Consider the following 27,942-nt stretch of genomic DNA (forward strand, 5'->3'; position numbering starts at 1 on the left):
CCAACGAGCGTCAGACTTTGAGAATTAAAGCAATTAAAGCGATTCCTGCCCAAATGCAGAATCCTGGAAATATCCCGGACATTGCAGACGTAAGCCAACCCTAAGTTAAGCCGGTATCCCTGGATCCAAGTTCATTCATGCGGCTGAATTCATGAAACTCGGTACCTCCAACTGGATTTTGAATAGATGTGGGATTCGTTGTTATTGCTTTGAAATTTATTTCTTGGCAGGTCGTGCTGAGAGCAGCTAGTCGGAACAATGTTTTTAATAGGGCAGGGGGGCTCTGGGGATGAGTTTACGGAGCCGGGGTGCGGGTGGCCCAAAAATATTTGGGAACGGGCTGCTTTAAAGCATCTGAGCGACACCTGTGGAAACTGCAAAAAGGTTGAGGACAAGAGAGCTGAAAAATGCAGACCAAGTTTGGAGCAATTTCTGCAAAGCAAGAGGGATTATGCACATGTTAATAATATGTACAGGTGAAACTCGGAAAATTAGAATATCGTGGAAAAGTTCATTTATTTCAGTAATTCAACTTAAAAGGTGAAACTAATATATGAGATAGATTCATGACATGCAAAGCAAGATATGTCAAGCCTTTATTTGTTATAATTGTGATGATCATGGTGTACAGCCGATGAAAACCCCAAATTAACAATCTCAGAAAATTAGAATATTAAATGAAATCAGCAAAACAAAGATTGCAAATAGACCAGTATTGGACCTCTGAGAAGTAGAAGCATGCACTCAGTACTTGGTTTGGGCCCCTTTTGCATCAATTACTGCCTCAATGCGGCGTGGCATGGATGCTATCAGCCTGTGGCACTGCTGAGGTGTTATGGAAGACCAGGATGCTTCAATAGCAGCCTTCAGCTCTTCTGCATTGCTCGGCCTCATGTCTCTCATCTTTCTCTTGGCAATGCCCCATAGATCCTCTATGGGGTTCAGGTCGGACGAGTTTGCTGGCCAATCAAGCACAGTAATCCCATGGGCATTGAACCAGGTTTTGGTACTTTTGGCAATGTGGGCAGGTGCCAAAGTCCTGCTGGAAAATGAAGTCAGCATCCCCATAGAAGAAGAAGAAGAAGAAGAGTTTGGATTTGATATCCCGCCTTTCACTCCCTTTAAGGAGTCTCAAAGCGGCTAACATTCTCCTTTCCCTTCCTCCCCCACAACAAACACTCTGTGAGGTGAGTGGGGCTGAGAGACTTCAGAGAAGTGTGACTGGCCCAAGGTCCCCCAGCAGCTGCATGTGGAGGAGTGGAGACGCGAACCTGGTTCCCCAGATTACGAGACTACCGCTCTTAACCACTACACCACACTGGCTCTCTACCATAAAGCTCATCTGCGGAAGGAAGCATGAAGTGCTCCGAAATCTCCTGGTAGACGGCTGTGTTGACCCTGGACTCAGTGAAGCACAGTGGGCCAACATCAGCTGATGACATGGCTCCCCAAATCAACACAGACTGTGGAAACTTCACACTGGACTTCAAGCATCTGGCATTGTGTGCCTCCCTGTTCTTCCTCCAGACTCTGGGTCGTTGGTTTCCAAATGCAAAAGCTGCTCTCATCAGAAAAGAAATTTGAGGAGCCATGTCATCAGCTGGTGTCAAAGAGATTTGGGGAGCCATGTCATCAGCTCATATATTGGTTTCACCTTTTAAGTTGAATTACTGAAATAAATGAACTTTCCCACGATATTCTAATTTTCCGAGTTTCACCTGTACAAGGTGCAGAATAGGGATGCGTGACGACTCAGCTGTTTGTTGGGGGGGGGCAGTGCAGACCCATGCCTGGTTGTGGGTCCAGCGCCAGTGCTGAGCATCTCTCTCTGGTCTTGTGGTAGGTGAAGGAAGCTATCTCTGTTTGTGTCCCGCCTCCAGCTAGCGAGGGAGGAGCCTGAATTCGAAGGGGCGGGGCACGTTGCCCAGGCCAGTGCATTGGGGGGTCAGGTCGATCTTCGCAGGGGGGACCGTGGGGTGGAGGCTGAAGTGCTGGAGGATAGTGGTGAGAAAAAGGAAGATCTCCATTCGGGCCAGGCCAGCCCCCAGGCAAATGCGCTTCCCTGCAGACGAGGAGCAAAGAACAGGGTTTAGAATCCGCACAATACTGGGCATTGTAGGAAGCGATATAAATAGAAAAGAATGTAAGTTGTTTTTATATGCAACAACAGCAGCAAGAATATTATTGGCACAAAAATGGAAACAAGAAGAATTATCGACGAAAGAAGAATGGAGGATGAAACTAATGGACTATGCAGAATTAGACAAACTAACAGGAAGGATTCGAAATCGGCGGGACCAGAAATTCACAGAAGACTGGCATAAATTTACAGACTATCTGAAAAGTAATTGTGATGATCAGACTACGTTTGTAGTTTGCAAGTTTTGTGAGGAGAATTATTGGAAGTATTGCAAAAATGGATAAAGGGGAGGATGATTAGTTATGATAATTAAAGGCAGTATGAATTTAAGAAATGCATAAGAAGCGGTTAAAACGGTGGATCAGCAGAGGTGCTGATGGAAGTCCAACAAAGATTGTATAAGTGGTGAAGTTTTGTGGTATGTGTTATAATTTATATGTTAAAATTAGTAAAAATTATTATATAAAAAAATATAGAATCTGCACAACCGATTCCCAGAAGGAAGTGTGGAAAGGGGTCAAGGGTGGGCTTGGAGAGAGTGTAGAATCCCAGACTCCTGGATTAGCCTGGAGAAGAGGAGGTTAAGGGGTGATATGATAGCCATGTTCAAATATATAAAAGGATGTCACATAGAGGAGGGAGAAAGGTTGTTTTCTGCTGCTCCAGAGAAGCGGACACGGAGCAATGGTTCCAAACTACAAGAAAGAAGATTCCACCTAAACATTAGGAAGAACTTCCTGACAGTAAGAGCTGTTCGACAGTGGAATTTGCTGCCAAGGAGTGTGGTGGAGTCTCCTTCTTTGGAGGTCTTTAAGCAGAGGCTTGACAACCATATGTCAGGAGTGCTCTGATGGTGTTTCCTGCTTGGCAGGGGGTTGGACTCGATGGCCCTTGTGGTCTCTTCCAACTCTAGGATTCTATGATTCTATGAAATTCATGAAGGGAGGAGAGGGCTCTCGATGGTTACCAGCCAAGTTGGCTATGCCCAGCTTCTCTGGTCAGAGGCAGCGAGGCTTCTGAATCCCAGCTCTGGTTTCTCCTCACCTGAGCACAAGGCAGACATGTCTCAGAGACTCTGGCAGCTGCATGTTGTGCAATAGTTTTTTCAAAATCTTTCATCGCTATTGTGCAAACTTTGTTTAGCTAAGGACCACTGTTGTGCAAGGCTTCTATAACACACACACACACACATATATTTAAATCCATACTGCTCATTAGGAACACAGTGGCTTTTCTTGTGCACTTCCTGCGGCACCAGTGGAAGGAAAAGGCATTGGAGGAATGAACATAAAATAAGAAGTGCTTGCAGGATCAGGCCCATGGCCTATCAAGTCCCAACCAGAAACCCGCAAGCTGGACTGGCAATTGTTGCTCAGAAGCATTTCCTTCCACATCAGCTTTATGGATGCTGTCCATGATTAAATGGGCACAAGGTATTGGGGAAAATATTATGCTTGAACAATGGGGAAAATTGTGGAAAGAAACTACGTGTTATATTTTGAAAGAAAATTACCTTAAAATACAACATAGATGGTATTTAACACCTGAAAGAATAGCCAAAATGAATAAAAACTGCGGCGGTCTGCTGGCACAGAAAAAGGTACTATGATGCATTAATAATAATAATAATAATAATAATAATAATAATAATAATTTATTATTTGTACCCCGCCCATCTGGCTGGGTTTCCCCAGCCACTCTGGGCGGCTTCCATAGAAACAAAAAATACACTAAAATATCACAGATTAAAAACTTCCCTGAACAGGGCTGCCTTAAGATGTCTTCTGAATGTCAGGTAGTTATTTATCGCTTTGACATCTGATGGGAGGGCGTTCCACAGGGCGGGCGCCACTACCGAGAAGGCCCTCTGCCTGGTTCCCTGTAGCTTTGCTTCTCGCAATGAGGGAACCGCCAGAAGGCCCTTGGCGCTGGACCATATATGGTGGAATTGTTTAAATATCAAATAATTTTGGGAAACAATATATAATGAAATGAAAAAAATGCTCAAATACTCATTTAGGAAAACATCAGAAGGCTTTCTATTGGGAATAGTACCAGGAAGTTTAAAGGAAGAGGATAAGACATTATATTTATACGCAAAAGTAGCCACAAGGCTATTGATTGTGAAAAATTGGAAAAGTGGTATAATACTGACAAAAACAGAGTGGCTTACCAAATTATTGGAGTATTACAATATGTCCAAAACAATGGGAGAAATCGGAAGGATCCCCAAAGAGAAGATAGAAAAGGATTGGAAGGTGTTTAAGGAATATTTGCAAAGTAATATTGAAAAACCAGAACTCCTATTAGAATAAACAAGTTCCGCTATAAATACTGAAATATCACATAATATGGATAATAATGTGAAATAGAAAAAGAAGTAGAAAGTTGGTTTAATAGTGTGTGAAAGAAAGTAATAGAAATGGAAAGAAATTGCAATTGAGTACTGATTGGAAGTCTAGCCCAGGGTGGGGTGAGGGACGGTGGTGGGAAAAGGAAGTATGTGTGGGATTAAAATGGGTATGTATGAATATTTTAAAGGATTGTATGAAATGTGTGTGTGTTTGTATATCCGTAATATGTATTATAAATGTATTAATGTTGAATTATCTCAATAAAAATTTTAAATATTAAAAAAACTTTATGGATGCTGTATTTATGTGAAACAAACACAACAGACCAACTGACTGCTCTATTTCTCGAGCATCGTGACATCTCCCTTGTCTTACAGTTGATTGAGGAAGCAACGGTATCGATCCAAACTACACCTTTTTTAAATTTTTGCAACCCACCCTGGGACCTTTCTAGGTACCAAGCCTCCTCCGAACGGCCTTCCCTCCCTCTTCGGCTTCCCTACCTGGGGCGAAAGGCATGAAGGCATCGCTGCTTTTGAAGGCTCCGTTTTCATCCAGGAAGTTGGCTGGGTTGAAGGCTGTGGGGTCCTTGAACCGGGTTGGGTCATAGTGCACTGAGCTCAGGAGAGGAATCACATTGGTGCCCTGCAGTGAGATTTGGCAGGGAGAGAGAACGGGAGTTGTTAGGGTTGCGGAAGGAAGAGGGAAAGAGACACGAGAAATGCTGAGAGAAACAGCAGTCTTGACATTTTGGAGGTGGAAGGGGCTTCCAGCCAGGTCATGGGCAAGTTTTTGTTTTACTGACCAGGTTTTCCTCATAAAGGGTAGATCCAAACTACCATATTTTTCGCCCCATAAGATGCACCTGACCATAAGACGCACCTAGTTTTTAGAGGAGGAAAACAAGAAAGAAAATATTCTGAACGAAACAGTGGATGTATGATTTTTGTGGTTCATGCTGTGGCCACAGACATGTGATTTGACGGTGAGTTTGGGGTAGCCCAATGCAAAAATCCTGAGAATCCATGCGGATCTGTGCTTTGTAACCATGTTTTTGTGCCATTGCGGCCCCAGGCAACAGTGGGTGCGTGATTTTTTTGGTGCAGGCTGTAGCCACAGACATGCTATGTGAACTGATGGTGAATTTGGGGTGACCCAATGCAAAAATCCTGAGGATCCATGGGCTTTTACCTCTTCCCTCCCAGGCAGCCTCCTTTACCAGCGTCCCTTATCTCCCTCCCGATCGCTTACCGATCAGCTGCTTCCTTTCAACACTCCCTTTCCTCTTGTTTGCCTCAGTGTCTTTTCCTTAGCTGGAGCAGTTTTTTGCTCCTCCTTTTCTTCTAATTTCTCTCCTCATTGCTTTAGTCTTCCTGTCTCCTCTCCTTGCAAGTTCCCTGTCTTTACCTCCCCCCTCCCAGGCAACCTCCTTTATTGCTAGCGTCCCTTATCTCCCTCCCCGATCGCATGCCCATTAGCGGCTTTGTTTCAACACCCCCTTCCCTCTTTCAAAAAAAAAGAGAGCATGATCTGCTTTTTGCCCCTGGGCAATTTGGCTCCAGGGACCACGCGTTCGCTCCATAAGACACACAGACATTTCCCCTTACTTTTTAGGAAGAAAAAAGTGCGTCTTATGGAGAGAAAAATATGGGTAAATGGGTGGTGAGAAAGTAAGAACATAAGGAGAGCCTGCTGGATCAGGCCAGGGCCCCACCTAGTCCAAAGTCCTCTTTCCACAGTGGCCAAATACCCCCAAGAACTTAGGAATGCAGATAGACTGCCCCTGCAGATGGAGGTCCTATAAGAGCATAAGAAGAGCCTGGCTGCTGGATCAGGCCAGAGGGGGCCCATGTAACCCAGCATCCTGTTCTCACAGTGGCCGACCAGATTCCCATGGGAAACCTGCAAGCAGGATTTGCTGCTGCCTCCGACTGTGGAGGGCAGAGCAGAGCCATTGACATGCTCGGAGTCAGAGTTGGGCATTTGGTACTCTCCAGATGTTTCTGAAATCCAGTGGCTGGGAGCCCCCACAGCCAGCATGTCCAATGGTCACAGCATCACAGAACTGGAGAGCTGCAAAGGACCCCAATGTTGAATGGTTTCTTTGAATTTTAGATTCCTTTCTGTTTCACAAGATGTGTATGTCTTTAAGGGCCAGAGCAAATAACATGACCTAGTTTTATAGCTGTGAAGCAGTATAGCAGGTGCTGTTAAAAGTAAAGGTAAAGGGACCCCTGACCATTAGGTCCAGTCGCAGACGACTCTGGGGTTGCGGCGCTCATCTCGCTTTATTGGCCGAGGGAGCCGGCGTACAGCTTCTGGGTCATGTGGCTAGCAGGACTAAGCCGCTTCTGGCGAACCAGAGCAGCACACGGAAACGCCGTTTACCTTCCTGCCGGAGTGGTACCTATTTATCTACTTGCACTTTGACGTGCTTTCAAACTGCTAGGTGGGCAGGAGCTCACCCTGTTGCGGGGATTCGAACCGCAGACCTTCTGATCGGCAAGTCCTAGGCTCTGTGGTTTAACCCACAGCGCCAGCCGCGTCCCATAGCAGGTGCTGTTAAGTTATGTTAATTAAGCTGTTGGGTATAGTATATAAAGAGTAGCATGCAGCTCTCTCAGTACCCTGGAGGATAGCTTGGTGAATGGGTCACACTTACTGATATAATGCACGGCCAATTGGTGCTAAAGGAGGATAGAACTTTCTTTATGTACGCCACAACAACAGCAAGAATACGTATCGCAAAGTATTGGAAAACACAAGATCTACCCACCCGGGAAGAATGGCAGATGAAGGTGATGGACTACATGGAAATGGCTGAGATGATTGGCAGAATCCGAGACCAAGGAGAAGAGTTGGTGGAAGAAGATTGGAAAAAATTTATCTTCAGAAATATTGTAAAATTAAGGAATGTTAGAAAGAGGTTAGAATAAAATTATGTGGTTTTAGCAGAAAAGATATAAAGGATTAAGCAAAAATGAATTGGTGAAAGAAGAGAATGCAAAATCATAATATATTAAGATAAATTGTTAAGATAAAAACAAAGCTGGAAAGGATTTGCTGAAATATCTAATTGAACTAGAAAACAAAAATGTGAGGTGTGAGGAGGTAAAGGAAGTAAGTGAACGAAAGTAAGTGATGTAAAGGTTTGATTTTTTTTCTCTTTTCTTTTCTGTTTTTGGATGATGTTTGTTTTATATGTATTGCTCTTTTTTTTCTTTTTTGATTGTTACTTATATTTCTTCTTTTTTTCTGTAACCTTTTAAAAAAAATCCTAATAAAAATCTATTTTTAAAAAAAAACACTTATTGATATAATGTAATTTAGTGTAAAAAGGAGTTCTTGTTTTTGTTATTAAACCAAGCAAAAGTTACTTTTGCGTTTCTTGAATGTGTGGTCTCCCCAGCACGCCTTCTACAGCCCAACTCATCTGTGAAATAGCCAAGACCCAAGGGTCCTCTAGCCCAACCCTGTGAGCTGGGGTGCGAGGGGGAAGTTTGACAGCCAGCACATAGCTGTCAACTTACAGATTTGAAAATAAGGGACCATCAGCCTCGAAAATAAGGGATCAGCAGCCAAAATAAGGGATTTTAGTCAACCAGCAGCCAAACGAAGCCTCAAGCGGTGGTTCCCACAGCGCAGCAACCCGGCAAAGGGGATGCAGTAAGGAAAACCACCGTCAGCTCTCCGCTGGGAAGCGCTGAGCAAAGGCGAGCCCCCAGTCAATGTGGCCGATTTGATTGGCACCAGGCATGCAAGCTCCACCCCCCAGTCGTTCTGAGACTCCTTATTGGGTGAGCAACGCAGCCAAGCAACACAGTTGGAGCCTCCCTCCTCCCTGGCCGGCAGGGAGGGAGGGAGGGAGAGGAGCTGCTTCCTTTGAAACCCGGGAAATTTAAGGGACATCATCAATAAGGGACAGCAGCGGGACACGGCGCTGGGATAAGGGAGTTTCCCGCCAAATAAGGGACGGTTGACAGCTATGATCCAGCAACATCAGGAGGGCCTCCCAGGTGTGCCCTCTTTGCAGTGAAGGAAACTGGGCTAGAGTTCTTCTTCTTCTGACCTTGGGCAGCAGGAAGCCTCTGAAGGGGGTGTCGCGGATGACGGCGCGAGGGAGCCCCATGGGCAGGATGCTGATGTAGCGCTGGATCTCGTAGAGGACGGCCTCTGTGTAGGGCATGTGCTTGCGGTCAGCCAGGCAGGGGGGGCGGTCCGGCCCGATCACGTGGTCAATCTCCTGGTGGACTCGAGCTGCGGGAAGATGGACACGAGGAAGAGGAGGTGATGCTTCTTGAACCCAGTGCTTGAACTCACAATCACAGCAATGCAGGAAACTCCCTTCGCCCCTGACCGCTATCCCCATTGGGAACTGTAGTCCTGCAACATTAGGAGGGCACCTGGTCCCCCATCCCTCCTCGGAGATGCTGCCAGGTACTGCAGCCGCCGGGACATTCTGCATGCCAAGCAGGTGTCCTGCGTGCCCAGCCGCCTGCCTTCTGCCAGCTTTCCTTTTGAAACATCTAATAATAACAATAATAGTAATAATAATAAAAAATTTTATTTATACCCCGCCCTCCCCAGCCAGAGCCGGGTTCAGGGCGGCTAACACCAATAAAATCACAGTAAAAACATAATAGGGGGTGGGGAACCAATTTAAAACACAGTTTAAAATGCAGCCTCATTTTAAAAGTAGCCGATAAATCAAGACCATAAGGGGAGGGAAACATAAGGGTCAGACTGAGTCCAAACCAAAGGCCAGGCGGAACAGCTTTATCTTGCAGGTCCTGCGGAAAGATATCAGGTCCTGCAGGGCCCTAGTCTCTTGTGAGACAACATTCCACCAAGTCGGGGCCAGTACTGAAAAGGCCCTGGCCCTAGTTGAGACCAATCTAACCACCTTGCGACCTGGGACCTCCAAAATGTTGTCATTGGTGGACCTTAAGTTTGGGCTGCAGGGAACCAGTGTGCCCTGGTTGACCAGATACTTGGCATGACCGTGTTGACCAGATACTTAATGGACACGAGAAGTGGAGAATAGTACAATGGCTGTCTATCTGCAAGAGGCCACACTGTGCGCCTGTTGGCGAGCGAGACAGGCAATGAGCCACAATGGCAACTGTTCCCTTCCTCCCAGGTTGCACTTCTACGTGATCATGACAAGCCAACGGGAGTTGCCTCCACAACCAACAGCTGACATGCGCCGCTCCAAAAAGCCGCCACGCCTGCAATGGGACATGCTGGAGCCAGCCCTGGGACACACCACCCAGGAGATGGCAGAGGGGGGCCGGCAGCAGAAGGAAGTGCCAGAGCCCCGGGAGGAGGCGGAGGACAGCAGGGAGCTCCATGCAGGAGGTCTGCAGGTCAAGGTGGGCCCCGGTCCCCTCCACACATCCCCGCTGTTCCCACCTCCTGCCTCCGAGGTTTCCGCCGCCCAGAAGCAGCCCGGCAGCATGGCACGTTGGGACGGCCCCAAATGGTCATCCGCAGTGGCGTAGCGTGGGGGGTGCAGGGGGGGCCAGCCACACCGGGCGCAACATTTGGGGGGGGGCGCTGGCACTCGCAGCTCTCTGCCCCTACCTGGCTCACTCACTCTCTCTCACTGCAGTGCTGGCTGTGCGAATCCGATCCAAGCTGCCGGATCGCCGCCCACTGTGGAGGGGGAGGGTGCCAGGTGTGCGTTGCGGAGCGGAGCGGAGAAAGAGCGAGGGAGGGACTATCTGGGGGAGGGACAGTGCAGCGGCCGCCCAGCGCAGCGCTGAGCACGGGAGAGAACCACATCCGACCAGCCCAGGCAGCAGCAAGAAGAAGCTGGCAGCGGCGGCAGGTTAGGGGTTAGGGGCGCAAATTACTTCCCTTGCCCCGGGTTAGGGGGCACTAACTACTTGCCTTGCCCCGGGTTAGGGGGCGCAAATTACTTGCCTTGCCCCGGGTTAGGGGGCACAAATTACTTGCCTTGCCCCGGGTTAGGGGGCGCAAATTACTTGACTTGCCCCGGGTGCTGACAACCCACGCTACGCCGCTGGTCATCCGGTCCACCCCCCCGCAATGTGGGGGTTGCAGCTCCCCCCCCTCACCTGCCACTTCGGGGTGCTTCATGAGGATGAGGAAGCTGTAGCGCAGGGTGGTGCTGGTGGTTTCGGTGCCCCCGAAAAACAGGTTGTGGGTGGTCATCACCAGTGTCTCTGTGTGGAAGTAGCTCAGAGGGTCTTGCTTCTCCTGAAAGAGAGCAGAGGGCAGGCCGCATGCGCAAGGCTGGATTGCGGATTGTGTTCTCCTGCGGGGGAAAGCTTGGCTCCCCCCTTCCTTGTGACATTGCAGCCCAGGGGTGCCCTCCAATTCTGCAGTTCTCTGATTCTATATGCCCACTCGACCGCGTTGATTGGCGGAACTGGCGCGACTCTTGTTCCGCATCTGCAAGAAATCGGTCTTTTAGTGTGGCAGCACCTGAACTTTGGAACTCCCTGCCAATTGACATCACGCAGGCACCTTCTCTGCACTTGTTTAAGCAAACCCAGGTGTTTAGAGGGACGCGGGTGGCGCTGTGGGTTGAACCACAGAGCCTAGGACTTGCCGATCAGAAGGTCGGCGGTTCGAATCCCCGCGACGGGGTGAGCTCCCGTTGCTCGGTCCCTGCTCCTGCCAACCTAGCAGTTCGAAAGCACGTCAAAGTGCAAGTAGATAAATAGGTACTTCTCTGGCGGGAAGGTAAACGGCATTTCCGTACGCTGCTCTGGTTCGCCAGAAGCGGCTTAGTCATGCTGGCCACATGACCTGGAAGTTGTACATCAGCTCCCTCGGCCAATAAAGCGAGATGAGCGTCACAACCCCAGAGTCGGCCATGACTGGACCTAATGGTCCCTTTACCTTTTACCCAAATGTTTAGAAATCCAATCCATTGCTATTTTAACTTTTACAATGTCTTAAACTATTGCTGTTGATTTTTTAAAACTACCGTATTTTTCCGTGTATAAGACTAGGTTTCCCCCCCTAAAAAAACAATGTCCAAAATTTGGGGGCGTCTTATACACAGATAGACCCCCCATTTCTTAAATCGGAGTCTCCAAAAATAGGGGGGGCTTATACATGGGGGCGTCTTATAGATGGAACAATACGGTAATAATTCTATTGTTTCTTTTCTTTTCTTTTCTTTTGTAAACTACTTGGAAGTTTGCTTGGTTCCTGTTTCAAAACAAGGTGTGCCTAAATTTTATGAATCAAATAAATGAATAGTAGACAAGGCGCTGATGGCCTACTGGAGACCTCAGGGCAGGGGTTTTACCCCAAACAAATTGAACAGCAGGGGTGATGGCTGGTGGCGGCTGGAGGCCTTTGGGTGCTGGGGTGGGTGGGTGTCCTGGGGGCAGCTGGACCCCCCTCCTTGGAGGTACCTGCTCCATGCGGATGAGGAAGCAGTCGATGAAGTCCCGCGGGGCGTCGGGGTCCAGATCCTTTTGGTGGCACCGAATGCGCTCTGCGATAAACTGACGCAGTTTCTCAAAGTTGCGGAAGATTTGGTGATGGGGCCCCGGCAGGATGTCCATGAGGCTGGGGAAGATGTTGTAGAGCTGGGGAAACGGGGAGAAGGAGAGGTAATAATAATAAAATTATTATTATTATTATTATTATTATTATTATTATTATTATTACAGTGGTACCTTGGGTTACATACGCTTCAGGTTACATACGCTTCAGGTTACACACTCCGCTAACCCAGAAATAGTGCTTCAGGTTAAGAACTTTGCTTCAGGATGAGACCAGAAATCGTGCTCCGGCAGCATGGCGGCAGCAGGAGACCCCATTAGCTAAAGTGGTGCTTCAGGTTAAGAACAGTTTCAGGTTAAGAACGGACCTCCAGAACGAATTAAGTACTTAACCCGAGGTACCACTGTGGTGTTGTTGTTGTTGTTGTTGTTGTTGTTGTTATTATTATTTATGCCCTGCCTCTCAATTTTATGATTCTATGATCCTACTTTTATTTGATGTGACATTTGTTATCATACTGTGTCATCTTATAAATAAAAAGGTAAAGGGACCCCGACCATTAGGTCCAGTCGTGGCCGACTCTGGGGTTGTGGCGCTCATTTCGCTTTATTGGCCGAGGGAGCCGGCGTACAGCTTCCGGGTCATGTGGCCAGCAGGACTAAGCCACTTCTGGCAAACCAGAGCAGCGCACGGAAACGCTGTTTACCTTCCCGCCGGAGCGGTACCTATTTATCTACTTGCACTTTGGCGTGCTTTCGAACTGCTAGGTTGGCAGGAGCAGGGACCGAGCAACGGGAGCTCACTCCGTCGTGGGGATTCGAACCGCTGACCTTCTGATCAGCAAGCCCTAAGCTCTGTGGTTTAACCCACAGTGCCACCCATGTCCCTTTCATGTTATAAATAAATATAGGTAAATAATAATAACCCCAATGGGAGCTGCCTCACTCTCACAGAGGCAATTTGTTGGAACCTTGGAAGTGACAGTCATTTTCACCCAACATCAATTTTCCTTTGGAGTCAGGTGGGGAAAAGAGACCCGGAATGACCTGATTCAAATTTGTTCAGTGTGGGGGTTTTAAAGCAGAGGATATTCCCTAGTTGTGTTTCCTGGCTTGCAGAGGGTTGGATTAGATGACTCTTGTTGTCCCTTTCAGCTCCATGTTTCTGTGAGTTTTGGCCCCAAAGGGGTGGAGAGCAGCCAGTGGGTCTCCTCCGATGCTGGGACCCACCCTCTTCCCAGGCCCCTCCTCACCTCCCCCCAGATGGAGCTCATGATCTTGAAGTTCTCATTGAAGTGGTCCAGGAGGGTGAGGAAGTTGGCGTCTTGGTATTCGTAGCGCTGGCCAAACACCACGGCGCAGATGACGTTGGAGACGGCTCGGCAAACGGGGTTGATGGGGTCGAAGGGAGCCCCTGTGCGTAGAGAGGAAGAGGAGTCCTTATATTTACAAAATATAAGCAAAATATTGCGAACACACACACACACACACACACACACACACACCGACCGTATTTTTCGCTCCATAAAACGCACCTGACCATAAGACACACCTAGTTTTTAGAGGAGGGAAACAAGAAAAAAAATATTCTGAATGAAACAGTGGATGTATGATTTTTGTGGTTCATGCTGTGGCCACAGACATGTGATCTGATGGTGAATTTGGGGTGACCCAATGCAAAAATCCTGAGGATCCTGAGGATATGTGCTTTGTAACCACATTTTTGTGCCATTGCAGCCCCCTCCCTGGCAGCCTCCTTTATCTCTAGCGTCCCTTATCTCTCTCCCTGATTGGCAAACGATCAGCAGCTTTGTTTCAACACCCACTTCCCTCTTTCAAAAAAACACACACCAAAAAACGATGATCTGCTTTTTGCCCCATGGCAATTCAGCTCCAGGGACAATGCATTCGCTCCATAAGAGGCACAGACATTTCCCCTTACTTTTTAGGAAGAAAAAAGTGCGTCTTATGGAGCAAAATATACAGTATTTCAAATAAGCACATATATATGAAAAAAGGAACAAAAGAGAAAAGAAGAAAAGAAAAAAGAAGAAGAAATAAAGAGAAAAGAAGAAGAAAAGTTGGAAGAATTTCTTCCAAATTTATTTTACAAATATCTCAATATGAAAATAATAATAAAATTTCATTGACTGACTTCCATCGCTTACACTGCACTTCCTATATACATTTTAAGCAAGATTGTATCTGTTATTCCATATTTCCCCCATACAATCTCACACAAATATTCTTATCAATAAGTATCTAAATCTTTCATAAATCTATTCTAAACACAACCAAAACCTTACATTTAATCTGTGTCTACATAAATAATCATTTAGACATTTCCATTGTTTCTGGATTATATTTTTTGGTTTTTGTCTTATCGAATCAGTCAACTTTGCTAATTCCAAGTATTTGCATAATTTATTCAACCATTCTTTGGTTGGAACATAATTTCCAATTATTGGCAATCAACATTCTCGCTGCTGTGGTCGCGTACAAGAAAATATTAATTTTGTCATTCGGGATGTCTCCATTCAAAATTCCTAATAAATATGATTCTTTTCTTATGTGATTAAACAAGAATCCCCTCTCCTTATGAGTCAGAAATGTCGTTTTAAGGACTTAAGCTGTGGATTTAAGGCTGTGTGGAGATAAACTTTCGAACCAAAGCATGTTTTAAGAAGAGCGTGGAAGGTATAAGAGCTTTGGAATGACGCAGTTAAAAATGCCGTCGCCATATTGGGAAGCTCTGTCTGAGGTCTTGAGTCTGGGAGGAGAAAGAGAGAAACAAAGCTGTTTATATATTGTGGATTAAACTCCTCAGTGGGACTTAAGAGCGACAGTTTTGCAAGATTATGATGGAAAGAGCGATGTTATCTATGAAGAAGATGATATATGGAAACCATCTTGATTTGAGGATTGGAAGAACGGAAAATTCACACAGGATTATTATTACTATCGGTGTTTATCGGCTTAAGGAGACCATCAGAAGAGATCGTAAAGAAAAAAGAGAAAATATATGAACAAGATGTGAAGTGGAAACACCAAGATAAGATGGGATAGAATTATGAACTCTGTCTTTGGACTGATTTGGACATTAACGCAGCAGCAAGAAGATGATAAGAATTCCCCTTCGGATCTTGAAGTATGGGTCCCCCCAACAAAATTCAAAATTTGGCTTTGTAATTCGGAATTTATATGATGTGATTTAATTTGATGTGATTGGCCAGTTAATAAAAATTATTTAATAAATAAATAAATAAATATGATTCTGCTCTTTTATTATGTAATGTTTTTATTAGCTTTTTAATTTCCAAGCGGACAAGGAGACCTTGAGGGTGCCAGAGGGGTTCCTTCCTTGGGGGACCTCAAAGCGAGCAGATAAAGAGGTCCTCGCCCACAGCTCCTCCCTCCCTCCCAAGAGCAGCCCTGGGCCATGTGGTGTGACCAATCCTGGGATCAGCCCTGCCCTTTGAGGGGGTCTCTCTGCATCTAAAAGAGGCTCAGCCCTGCCTGCACCCTTCCTGCATCTCTTGCCAGGTGAGAAGAAGAAGAAGAAGAAGAAGAAGAAGAGGAGGAGGAGGAGGAGGAGGAGGAGGAGGAGGAGTTTGGATTTGATATCCCGCTTTATCACTACCCGAAGGAGTCTCAAAGTGGCTAACAGTCTCCTTTCCCTTCCTCCCCCACAACAAACACTCTGTGAGGTGAGTGGGGCTGAGAGACTTCAAAGAATCATAGAATCCTAGAGTTGGAAGAGACCACAAAGGCCATCGAGTCCAACCCCCTGCCAAGCAGGAAACACCATCAGAGCACTCCTGACATATGGTTGTCAAGCCTCTGCTTAAAGACCTCCAAAGAAGGAGACTCCACCACACTCCTTGGCAGCAAATTCCACTGTTGAACAGTTCTTACTGTCAGGAAGTTCTTCCTAATGTTTAGGTGGAATCTTCTTTCTTGTAGTTTGGAACCATTGCTCCGTGTCCGCTTCTCTGGAGCAGCAGAAAACAACCTTTCTCCCTCCTCTATGTGACATCCTTTTATATATTTGAACATGGCTATCATATCACCCCTTAACCTCCTCTTCTCCAGGCTAAACATGCCCAGCTCCCTTAGCCGTTCCTCATAAGGCATCGTTTCCAGAAGCGTGACTGGCCCAAGGTCACCCAGCAGCTGCATGTGGAGGAGTGGGGAAGCGAACCCGGTTCCCCAAATTACGAGTCCACCGCTCTAACCACTACACCATGCTGGCCTGCACCTCAAATCACTGCTCTGAAAAATGGGGAACGTGGAGGAAAGTGTAGCTTCCCATGCCGTAGAGTGACCCTAAGAATACCTGAAGAGCCTGGTGGCTGGATCAGGCCAGAGGGGGCCTATCTGGGCCAGCATCCTGTTCTCATAAAGAACCTAGGGCTCAAGATAGACTGCCCCTAGAGCTGGAGGTTCCATAAGAACAGAAGAAGAGCTTGTCGCATCAGGCCAAAGGGAGCCCATTTAGTCCGGCATCCATATCTCCAACCATGGAGGAGGCAGAGCAAAGCCGTCCTGGATAGTAGCCACCGCCTCTTCCGAAATCCTCTCCCGCCCACCAAGCAAGGACTCACCACCAGTTTTCTTGAACTCCTGGACCAGGAACTGGGCCTCCTCCTGGATCCGGCCTTCAATGCTGCTCGTTCCCATTCCAAAGTTCTTCAGGGTGTGCAGAGCGAAGCGGCGAAGGACCTTCCACTTCTCCCCGTTGGAGAAGGCGATGCCTGTAGGAGTCATGGGGAGCCGTGGGTTGAGGGGGGCATGGAGGGGGGGTCTGGCTGGTTGGTCTCCCTGCCCAAAGCTGATTTCGTTCCTTCCGCTCCAAGGGGACACCCCAAGACCTTCCTGAGGGACAGCCCATCTGGACGTCAAGGTGAGGATGTGGCTTGGGAGGCCAGGGGTGGCTAATTATTTAAATTTGTTTTTTTTTTTTAAATTTTCAATGCAAAATTACAACAAAAATTACAGTGGTGCCTCGCAAGACGAAATTAATCCGTTCCGTGAGGCTCTTCGTATAGAGTTTTTTTCGTCTTGCGAAGCAAGCCCATTGACAGCTTAGCGGATTAGCGCTATTAGCGGTTTAGCGGCTTTTAGCGATCAGCTGTTAAGCGGCTTATCAGTGGATCAGCTGATAAGCGGCTTAGCGGCTTAGGAAAAGGGGGGGAAAGGGGAAAAAAACCCGCAGGAACTTGCAAGACATTTTCGTCTTGCGAAGCAAGCCCATAGGGAAATTCGTTTTGCGAAGCGCCTCCAAAACGGAAAACCCTTTCGTCTAGCAGGTTTTCCATCTTGCGAGGCGTTCGTCTTGCGGGGCACCACTGTACAAACATAAAATCCAAAACAAAGCAGTACAAACAATAAAAGACAAAAAGCAAACACACACACAAACACAACAAAAGGAACACACGTCTACAAAGAAAACTATCATCATCATACTAATCATTACGTACATATACACACATTGACTTCCTTCTTTTGTTCTGAGACCTCAAAATTTTTAATCTTTCTAAATTCTTGTGTCTAATGTAAATTACCTCTATCTTTATACTTTTTACACCATTTTTCACTTTCTTTAACCCTGCAAAGCCTCATTTGTTACATACCGATATACTTACTCCAGAACAATGTTTTTTCATATATTCTTTAACACAGTCCCATTCTTCTAATTTTTGGTCCGATTATCCCCTTAAGAATGCTGTGAATATTGCCAGATGTATATATTCACAAAATTTAATTTGCCATTCTTTCATTGATGGGATTTTTCTCCCTTTCCAGTTTTTTGCTATAAGCGTCCTGGCAGCTGTTGTCGCATAGAGGAATACTTTCCTTTGATTATAATGTTTGTGATTATACCTAAAAGGAATGCCTCTGGTTTTTTACTAAAAGATATTTTAAACATCTTTTTGATTTCTTTATATATTTCATTCCAAAATTGTTTAATAGGTCGGCACTCCCACCACATGTGAAACATTGTTCCTATTTCTTTCTTGTGTCTCCAACAGGTATGCAGGGGTGTCTAATTGATGTCTCTTGCCCACGTTGCTGAACGACAAGTCCCCTCCTCTCCCTTTACCCTTGGCTGTGCGGGTTGCTGGGAGATGTAGTTCAGCAACCTCTGGATTAGTAGAATCGTAGAGTTGGAAGGGATTCCAAGCTTCATCTAGGACAAACATCTGCATTGCAGGAATCTCAACAAGCATCCATGGCAGATGGCCATCAAACTTCTGCTTAAAAACCTCGAAGGAGAAGCCCCAACAACAACGGAATGGCATAATAAACTACAAGAATTTGCTGAAATGGCACAGTTGACAAATAGCCTGAGAGGCAATTCAAAACAAAAATTAATGGAAAAATGGGATAGATATAAGATATATGTTCAAAAATATAGTAAAGGTTCGCTATCTATGCTAGCATTTGATTGACGTTGGAGAGAAATTGAGTTGAGAAACAAGATTAATATTGATGTAGGAATGTATTAGATAAAATGTAAAGAAATAGACAATAATAAGAGTACATTCATTTGTAAAAAAAGAATATACAACAAGATTGATAGGAAGTCCGTAGTGTAGGTAGAAATATTATTTTGAAATGGCTTTATGTCTTTCTTTTTTCTTTTTTCTTTCTTTCGGTACATAAATTTGGTATATAAACTTTGTATACATGTTGGAAATTATATTATAATATGCCCTGTAATGTAATATGATAATGTATACATATGTGACATAAGAACGTTAATATATATTTTTTTAAACCCTCCAAGGAAGGAGAGTCCACAACCGTCCGAGGGAGACCTTTCCACTGTCAAACAGCTCTTACTTTCAGAAAGTTTCCCCTGGTGTCTAGTCAAAATCTTCCTTCCTGTAACTTGAAGGCATGGGTTCGAGTCCTACCCTCCAGAGCAGGAGAAAACAAACTTGCCCCCTCTTCCATGTGATAGCCCTTCAGATATCTGAAGATGATTATCATCTCTCTTCTCAGTCTCCTCCTTTCCAGGTTAATCCTACCCAGCTCCCTCAACCGTTCCTCATCAGGCTTCATTTCCAGACCCTTGACCCTCTCAGTTGTCCTCCTCTGCACACCTTCCAGCTCGTCAAAATCCTCCTTAAATTGTAGTGTCCAAAAGTGGACACAGCATTCCAGGTGTGTTCTGACAAAGGCAGAAGAGAGTGGGAGTATGACTTCCCTTGATCTGGACACTAGACTTAGAATCATAGAATCATAGAGTTAGAAGAGACCACAAGGGCCATCGAGTCCAACCCCCTGCCAAGCAGGAAACACCATCAGAGCACTCCTGACATATGGTTGTCAAGCCTCTGCTTAAAGACCTCCAAAGAAGGAGACTCCACCACACTCCTTGGCAGCAAATTCCACTGTCAAACAGCTCTTACTGTCAGGAAGTTCTTCCTAATGTTTAGGTGGAATCTTCTTTCTTGTAGTTTGGAACCATTGCTCCGTGTCCGCTTCTCTGGAGCAGCAGAAAACAACCTTTCTCCCTCCTCTATGTGACATCCTTTTATATATTTGAACATGGCTATCATATCACCCCTTAACCTCCTCTTCTCCAGGCTAAACATGCCCAGCTCCCTTAGCCGTTCTTCATAAGGCATCGTTTCCAGGCCTTTGACCATTTTGGTTGCCCTCCTCTGGACCCGTTCCAGTTTGTCAGTGTCCTTCTTGAATGTGGTGCCCAGAACTGGACACAGTACTCCAGGTGAGGTCTGACCAGAGCAGAATACAGCGGCACTATAACTTCTGTTGATGCAGCCTAGAACAGCATTAGCTTTTTGTTGTTGCTGCATCACACGGTGGACTCATGTTCAGCTTGTGGTCCACCAAGACCCTGAGATCCTTTCCACCAGCCAGGTGCCCCCCAGTCATTGATGAACACCCTGGAGCGGACCCCTCTTTCACGTCCTTCTGGTAAGAGTTGTTTGAGAGCCAGACAGAGGTCTCCTGGGGTGTGGGAGTGTGGCAGAGGTCTGGGGCTGACCCTCCCTGGAGATATTTCAGCTGAGGGTGGAGGGAGATATTTTGGAGATACTGGCATGGCCAGATCCTATCTTGCAGACCTTGCACTGAGCTTGGTCCTAGACATCCATTTTAACTCTATCCCATTGCTGTCTTTAAATCTACCCCTCTGGCCTCCTTAGCTGGCTGACCTTTGGGGTGGGGGCTGTCTTCTTACCATTGCCCCCGGTGAAGCGATAGAAGACTGGGAAGTCGCCACGGCCGCTGAAGTCATCCGCCTGGTCCACCAAGGCCTCCTTGACCGCCTGGTATCCGGAGAGGACCACACAAGGCAGTGAGCCCAAGTGAATGGTGTAGATGGGGCCATAGCTCTTGCTGAGCTGCAAAAGAGAAGGACAGGGCACAGGATTTGAATCACAGAATTGTAGGAACGTAAGGGCCTGGTTCCTGGATGAGGCCAATGGCCCACCTGGCCCAGGATCCTGTTCTCATAGTGGCCAACCGGATGCCCATTACGCAAGCAGGATTTGAGCGGCAGACCCCTCTCCCCTCCTGTAGTTTCTGGCAACTGGGGTTCAGAAGCATCGCTGCCTGAAAATGATTTACAGATGGTATTTAACTCCCAGTAGACTTGCTAAGTCTAGTGGGATGCGGGTGGCACTGTGGGTTAAACCACAGAGCCTAGGACTTGCCGATCAGAAGGTCGGCGGTTCGAATCCCCACGACGGGGTGAGCTCCCGTTGCTCGGTCCCTGCTCCTGCCAACCTAGCAGTTCAAAAGCATGTCAAAAGTGCAAGTAGATAAATAGGTACTGCTCCAGCGGGAAGGTAAACGGCTTTTCCGTGCGCTGCTCTGGTTCGCCAGAAGCGGCTTAGTCATGCTGGCCACATGACCCGGAAGCTGCACACCGGCTCCCTCGGCCAATAAAGCGAGATGAGCGCCGCAACCCCAGAGTCGGTCACGACTGGACCTAATGGTCAGGGGTCCCTTTAGCTTTACCTTTAGACTTGCTAAAATGTGTAAGACTGAACCAGATAAATGCTGGAGACGCAATGAGGCTGAAGGTACGTTCTGTCATATGTGGCAGACTTGTAAAAGGGTAAAAGAGTATTGGGAAATAATTTGTAATGAATTGAAAAAAATGTTTTAAAGTACTTTTCCAAAAAGACCAGAGTCCTTTTCTCTCTCTCCAAACCCTTTATTATTTTACTCTCATACTATACATTCTTTACAACAAACAACTCCAAAATAAACTGACAACTCCAAAATAAAATCATATATAACAAAACCATGTCTCATGTTTTCATTCACAGTATACCGATCTCCTCTCTGATACCTTTACTTGATATTTCTTGCTGCTTTTTGCTTTCCTTATGTTGTTGTTGTTTAGTCGTGTCCGACTCTTCGTGTCCCCCTGGACCAGAGCACGCCAGGCACTCCTGTCTTCCACTGCCTCCCGCAGTTGGGTCAAACTCATGCTGGTAGCTCCGAGAACACTGTCCAGCCATCTCATCCTCTGTCTTCCCCTTCTCCTTGTGCCCTCCATCTTTCCAGGGAGTCTTCTCTTCTCATGAGGTGGCCAAAGTATTGGAGCCTCAGCTTCACGATCTGTCTTTTCAGTGAGCGCTCAGGGCTGATTTCCTTCAGAATGGAGAGGTTTGATCTTCTTGCAGTCCATGGGACTCTCAAGAGTCTCCTCCAGCACCATAATTCAAAAGCATCAGTTCTTCGGCGATCAGCCTTCTGTATGGTCCAGCTCTCAATCTTTCCTTATAGAATCTTTATAAAAATTTAAATCTCTTAAATCCTATACCAATCTTTAACAATTTCAATTAATCCCTTCACCACCCTCCCCCATAGCCCAGTACTACCCTCCACCCGTGTACGATATTCTTTACCTACTATTATTTTTGTTATCGTTGTATTATTCACCTTATTTGTTATTCCTTCCTTAATATATTATTATCCTATCTCCTTGCGCCTTTTAAACTTTTGCATATTAATTTTTAAGCTCCAGCACTGACTTTTTTTCATGTATTCCTTAACACATTCCCACAGAGTCCTTTTCGTTGGGGATAATTCAGATGGAAATTCCAAGGTGTCAAAAAGGCTACTTATGTATGCTACTACTGCGGCCCCAAAATGGAGAACGGGTGAGGAGAAGAATGGTAACTTAAACTGATGGAATACGCGCAGCTGGCAGACTTAACTTATAGAATAAGAGAACAAGAAGAATATACATTTAAAGAAGAATGAAAAGTGTTTAATGGGTGAAAATTGTGTACATTTGAAAACGTTGGCAGCATTAAGATAAATTCAAAGGGTAAATAAGTTTTGATGGATGTTATAGTGGAATACTGAATGGCTTAGTTTATGTAAAATATGCATTTATGGCATGCAAATGGAACCATGGAAGGAGAAGAGGGGAAGTCATTGATATTTGAAGGTTGTTGAAACGAATAGTCTAAAATGTAAAATACAAAAACTTCATAAAAATTATATATATAAAGAAACATCACTGCCCCCAGTTGTAGAGCTGGAAGGGACCTGGAAGGGCTCTGCAATTCTGTGATTCTATGATGTGATACTTGATTGCGATGGGAAATTCGATGCAACAAAATACCAACGGTGGGAATTGCAAAGGATGACATTATTAAATTCCTATGCCACCCTTCATCTGAAGATCAAAAGGCGGTTTGCACTTTAATAACAGAAAAACACACACCATCATAACGTACGAAAACGATAATCCGAGTTATCAGGTTCTTTGATCTTAATTTCATTGCTCCTACCATCTCCACAGAAGGACACTGACAGCTCCGGCTCACCTGGGATTAATCTTTAACGAAAGGCCCAGATCGCATTTCTTGGCCCAGAAGCTTCTGTTGCTCAACCCTAATTGCTCAAGGTAATACTTCTTCTCGGATTATACGGACTCACCCATCTCTTCCAGATTTCACCCTGTTTTGGCAGGACTAGAAAGTTGTTGTGATGCCGCCCAGGGTGGCTGGTGCAACCCAGTAAGATGTGTGGGGTATAAATAGTGAGATTATCATTATGGAACGGGACATCCCTATTTTCATCAGAGAAATGTTGGGATATGGTTACCAGATGTCCCCGTTTCCAGGGGACAGCCCCCCAATTTACGAATCTGTCCCCAGACAAATCCGTCCCCGGAATGTCCCTGGATTTCATTTAATGTCCCCGGAAGTATATTTGAAGTGTTGTAGATTTATTAGTAGGGAATGAATGTTCCGTGATTGGTTCAATGGCACAAGACACATCATATGGGGACTTCCGGTGAGGCAAAATGGCGGGCGCCATGGCAGCGGGCAGCTCCTGAAGCCTGCCAGAGCCAACTGCGCTACTAGGCTGCCATGGGCTGATGAGACTGCTGCTGACAAGGGGGAACTGGAGACACTCAGCGCATCAACTGGGGGAACCACTGACCCCCCCCCCGTGACCCAAATCAAGCCAAGAGCAAGAGCGCCCGGCCACCCGGCCAACTGCCCAGTGGTGCTCTGGGGCCAGGAAAACCCCAGAGCCGATGCAGGGAGAAGGAGGAGAGGACAAGGAGAAGGAAGAGAGAGAAAGAGGAAGGAGAAAAAAGAGGGGAGCCCCGACCTTGCTGTGCCACTGCCACTGCCGCCGCTGAGGAGAGGTAAGAGAGCTCTGGGATGGCAAAGACATGTGGCTGAGCCCAGGCGGATCTGAGCCTACTCCACGGCAGCTAGCATTCCAAGAAAGCAGGCTGGGACCCAGAGGAAGGTCGCGCGACAGAGGAGACCACAGAACAGAAGATATTACTTCTTCTTCTTTTTTTTTTTTTTTAAAAAAGCCACTTTTTAAAAATAACTTTTTTGCCGCAGCGAGGCTCCTTACAGGGTCCTTGCCGCGGGATCACATTCATCCAGTGCTTTACCAACCGCACTGGCTCCCGGTGGAGTACAGGGTCAGGTTTAAGGTGCTGGTTTTGACCTCTAAAGCCCTATGCAGCCTAAGACCTATGGGACTGCCTCTCCTAATATGTCACACAGAGGACATTAAGGTCCATAAATAGCAACGCCCTAGAGGTCCCGGGCCCTAAGGAGGTCAGATTAGCCTCAACCAGAGCCAGGGCCTTTTCAACACTGGCCCCAGCCTGGTGGAACACTCTGTCTCATGAGACCAGGGCCCTGCAGGATCTGATTTCTTTGTGTAGTGTCTGCAAGACAGAGCTGTTCCGCCTGGCCTTTGGCTTAGACTCAGTCTGACCGTTATGTTTTCCTCCCTTTATGTGATCTATGGGCTACTTTTAAAATGAGGCTGAATTTTAAATTGCATTTTAACCTGTATTTTAAATTGGGGTCATCCCACATTATGTTTTTACTGTAATTTTTACTGGTGTTAGCTGCCCTGAGCCCAACTCTGGCCGGGGACAGCGGGGTATAAATAAGTTATTATTATTAATTATTATTACTATTACTATTCTCTTAATAAAAAAAAAGTGTCCCCAATTCTTTGAAAAAAATCTGGTAACCTTATGTTGGAGGATATGCCATCCTGGCCAGTAGGTATCAATAGCAATCAACCGGAATGGGAAACTTGCAAAGTCAGAGGGGATGTGAGGCACACTCCATGGGCTGCTTCGCAGGTACCTCTGTTCACACAACCAGGCATTGCCCCCCCCCCCCCCCGTTGCCCTGACTGTCAAGTCTGACTGGGCAATTAATTCCACAGTTGCCCAGACCAGAATCTTCAACTAGTCAGCTGTTTAGCCGAGGTTTAAGTCATGAAAAGGAAGATTTCCCCAGCTGATTATTATGCTTCCCAAACCTCTTTTATCTAATCCCAGATGCTGACTCACTTTCCAAATGATGAGGGTAAAGGTGGGTGGGGGACAAATTGACTCCCCTTCCCCATTCTAGAGAAATTATGCCGGCCTGTCGCCTTCTGGCAATGGGCCACCTCTGCCACAGTTGGAAGACCTCTGCCAACTGCGGAAGAATGGCAGTTGAAGATGATGGACTTTATGGAGCTAGCTGACCTCACTGGAAGAATCTGCAACCAGAAAGAAGAGGAATATCAAGAAGATTGGAAGAAATTTAAAGACTATTTGAATAAATATTGTAATATTAAAAATTAGAAGTTCCCTGAAAGTACCAAACAGGCCTAGGATTAAATTAGGAGTTAGTTAAATAAATGAGATTTAGAATGTTAAGAAAAGTTAGGAAATCTGATTATAATTGGAATATTGTCTTTGAATAATGTTACATTCAGATAGAAGGAAATTCAGATGGGAGGGACTAGAGGAAGTCAAACAATATGTTTATGAGGTTGGAAGTTTAATTAATTAACTAACATTTGTGTTGTTTATGTGTTTGTTGTTATATTTTCTGTTTTTATTCGTTTTATTTGCTCTATTTGTTCTTTTATTTTTGTTTTACTTGTTTTACAGTATGTGTTATATTTGTATGAAACTCAATAAAAATTATTGGGGGGGGGGGGAGGAAGATGGGCCACCTCTGCCTGCCCCTGGTATTTTGAGCCATGGCTTGGCTGTAGTTACTGAATGTGGTGCAAAATCAAAGAATCGTAGCATTGTAGAGTTGGGAGGGACCCTGAGGGTCATCTAGTCCAACCCCCTGAAATGCAGGAATATCAGCTAACACATCCCTGACAGGGGCCACTCCAATCTATACTAAAGACCCTCCAAGGAAGGAGAGTCGACCCCCCTCCCAAGGGAGTCCATCCCATGGTCGAACAGCTCTTACTTTAGTCAGACTCTCCTTTCTTGTAACTTGAAGTCATTGGTTTGATCATCAGGAGGTTTGGGCTGGGTGTTCATCAGTATGCAGATGATACCCAGCTCTACCTCTCTTTTAAATCAGAACCAGTGAAGGCGGTGAAGGTCCTGTGTGAGTGTCTGGAGGCGGTTGGTGGATGGATGGCGGCTAACAGATTGAGGTTAAATCCTGACAAGACAGAAGTACTGTTTTGGGGGGACAGGAGGTGGGTGGGTGTGGAGGATTCCCTGGTCCTGAATGGGGTAACTGTGCCCCTGAAGAACCAGGTGTGCAGCCTGGGAGTCATTTTGGACTCACAGCTGTCCATGGAGGCACAGGTCAAATCTGTGTCCAGGGCAGCTCTTTACCAGCTCCATCTGGTACGTAGGCTGAGACCCTATCTGCCTGCGGACTGTCTAGCCAGAGTGGTGCATGCTCTGGTTATCTCCCGCTTGGACTACTGCAATGCACTCTACGTGGGGCTACCTTTGAAGGTGACTCGGAAACTACAACTAATCCAGAATGCGGCAGCTAGACTGGTGACTGGGAGCGGCCGCCGAGACCATATAACACCGGTCTTGAAAGACCTACATTGGCTCCTAGTACGTTTCCAAGCACAATTCAAAGTGTTGGTGCTGACCTTTAAAGCCCTAAACGGCCTCTGTCCAGTATACCTGAAGGAGCGTCTCCACCCCCATCATTCTGCCCGGACGCTGAGGTCCAGCGCCGAGGGCCTTCTGGCGGTTCCCTCATTGTGAGAAGCAAAGCTACAGGGAACCAGGCAGAGGGCCTTCTCGGTAGTGGCGCCCGCCCTGTGGAACACCCTTCCAGCAGATGTCAAAGCGATAAACAACTACCTGACATTCAGAAGACATCTTAAGGCAGCCCTGTTCAGGGAAGTTTTTAACGTGTGATATTTTACTGTATTTTTGCTTTCTATGGAAGCCGCCCAGAGTGGCTGGGGAGGCCCAGCCAAATGGGCGGGGTATAAATAATAAATTATTATTATTATTATTATTATTATTATTATTATTATTATTACCCTCCAGAGCAGGAGAAAAGGAGCTTGCTCCACCTTCCACGGGACAGCCCTTCAGATATTTGAAGATGGCTCTCCCCTATCTCTTCTCCCCCAGCCTGAGCAGTGGTCTGGCTGTGGTTACGGAAAGCCGGAAGCAGTCCTCCTACGTTGAGTGTCCCAGTCTTCATGACTTCACAACTTCTGGCTCCGAATAAAATCCATGTCTCAAATTGTACTCTGGCTGTTTTGCAGAGTCAGACTGACCCTGGGCAAGAGGCCCTGGGCTCTATGGGGGAAGCTCTGGCGGCTAAACCGGTTTCACAGGTGTTTGGGGTCCCTGGCTTGGCCGTGAATGATGACAGGTCTGGCGTTTTGCTCAAGCGCAAAACTCAATCATTTAAAACAAAATAAAAAAATTCCTTCCAGTAGCACCTTAAAGACCAACTAAGATAGTTCTAGGTATGAGCTTTCGTGTGCATGCACACTTCTTCAGATACCTTCAGATGGTATCTGAAGAAGTGTGCATGCACACGATAGCTCATACCTAGAACTAACTTTGTTGGTCTTTAAGGTGCTACTGGAAGGAATTTTTTTATTTTGTTTTGACTATGGCAGACCAACACAGCTACCTATCTATAACTCAACCATTTAAGTTACCCCTGGAAATAGAGAGAGAGAGAGAGAGAGAGAGAGAGAGAGAGAGAGAGAGGTTGTCTCTTACCTTTTCCAGAGATCGGTGCATTTCTTTGGGGTCTAACTGGAAGAGGTTGCCTACGAAAGGCAGCGGTGTTGGGCCGGGGGGCATCTTCCCATTTTTCCTGCCCCCCCTTTTCCCATTCAGGTACAAAACCAGGCAGGAGAGGCAGAGGAGCAGCAATGCTGGGGTGGTTGCCCCGCTGAGGTCCATGGCTGCAGAGAGAAGATGAACTAGACTTTCCCCTCTGCACTAAATATATAGGTGCGTATATATTTCCCCCTGTTTTTTACTCCTGAAGTTTATGGCTGTTTACGGTCCTGCTCGGGGCTGGAGCCGTCTCTCCCCCGCAAGGCTGTAGGGAAGGTCTGGCAGGGAGCCACGAAGCCCGTCCGGGTTTCCTGTCCTCCAGCAGTTCGTTGTTGTAAATCAGCCAAGCCGGTGGCGAAAGGCACCCATCTCCAGCTTCAGCTCTTTCTCTCT

The 27,942-nt window shown here is 46.4% G+C and overlaps 1 protein-coding gene across 1 annotated transcript; it reads right to left on the reverse strand.

Annotated features, from left to right (window-relative positions):
- Nucleotides 1–1,403: 1,403 nt before the first annotated feature.
- LOC309345790 (cytochrome P450 2F5-like) lies at nt 1,404–27,942 on the reverse strand. Its single transcript, XM_081869184.1, has 9 exons — nt 27,487–27,942; nt 20,197–20,359; nt 16,586–16,735; nt 13,235–13,395; nt 11,889–12,065; nt 10,575–10,716; nt 8,564–8,751; nt 4,998–5,139; nt 1,404–2,062 (listed from the first exon to the last, which is right to left on the reverse strand). Exons 1-9 carry the CDS (start codon nt 27,670–27,672, stop codon nt 1,881–1,883), a joined length of 1,491 nt encoding a protein of 496 aa, XP_081725310.1. The 5' UTR covers nt 27,673–27,942; the 3' UTR covers nt 1,404–1,880.

Source organism: Podarcis erhardii (genome assembly GCF_964252035.2).
Source record: "Podarcis erhardii genome assembly, chromosome: 7".
NCBI lineage: Eukaryota > Metazoa > Chordata > Lepidosauria > Squamata > Lacertidae > Podarcis > Podarcis erhardii.

What these genes read in the sequence shown, in the direction of transcription:
- LOC309345790 (XM_081869184.1), bottom strand. Translation starts at nt 27,672, where the DNA reads ATGGACCTCAGCGGGGCAACCACCCCAGCATTGCTGCTCCTCTGCCTC. An exon ending in TCCTCATCCGCATGGAGCAG is followed by an intron (nt 10,717 to 11,888) that starts GTACCTCCAAGG and finishes GCTCTCTTTCAG; the next exon opens with GAGAAGCAAGACCCTCTGAG. An exon ending in GAGGCTTCCTGCTGCCCAAG is followed by an intron (nt 5,140 to 8,563) that starts GTCAGAAGAAGA and finishes ATCTCACTGCAG; the next exon opens with GGCACCAATGTGATTCCTCT.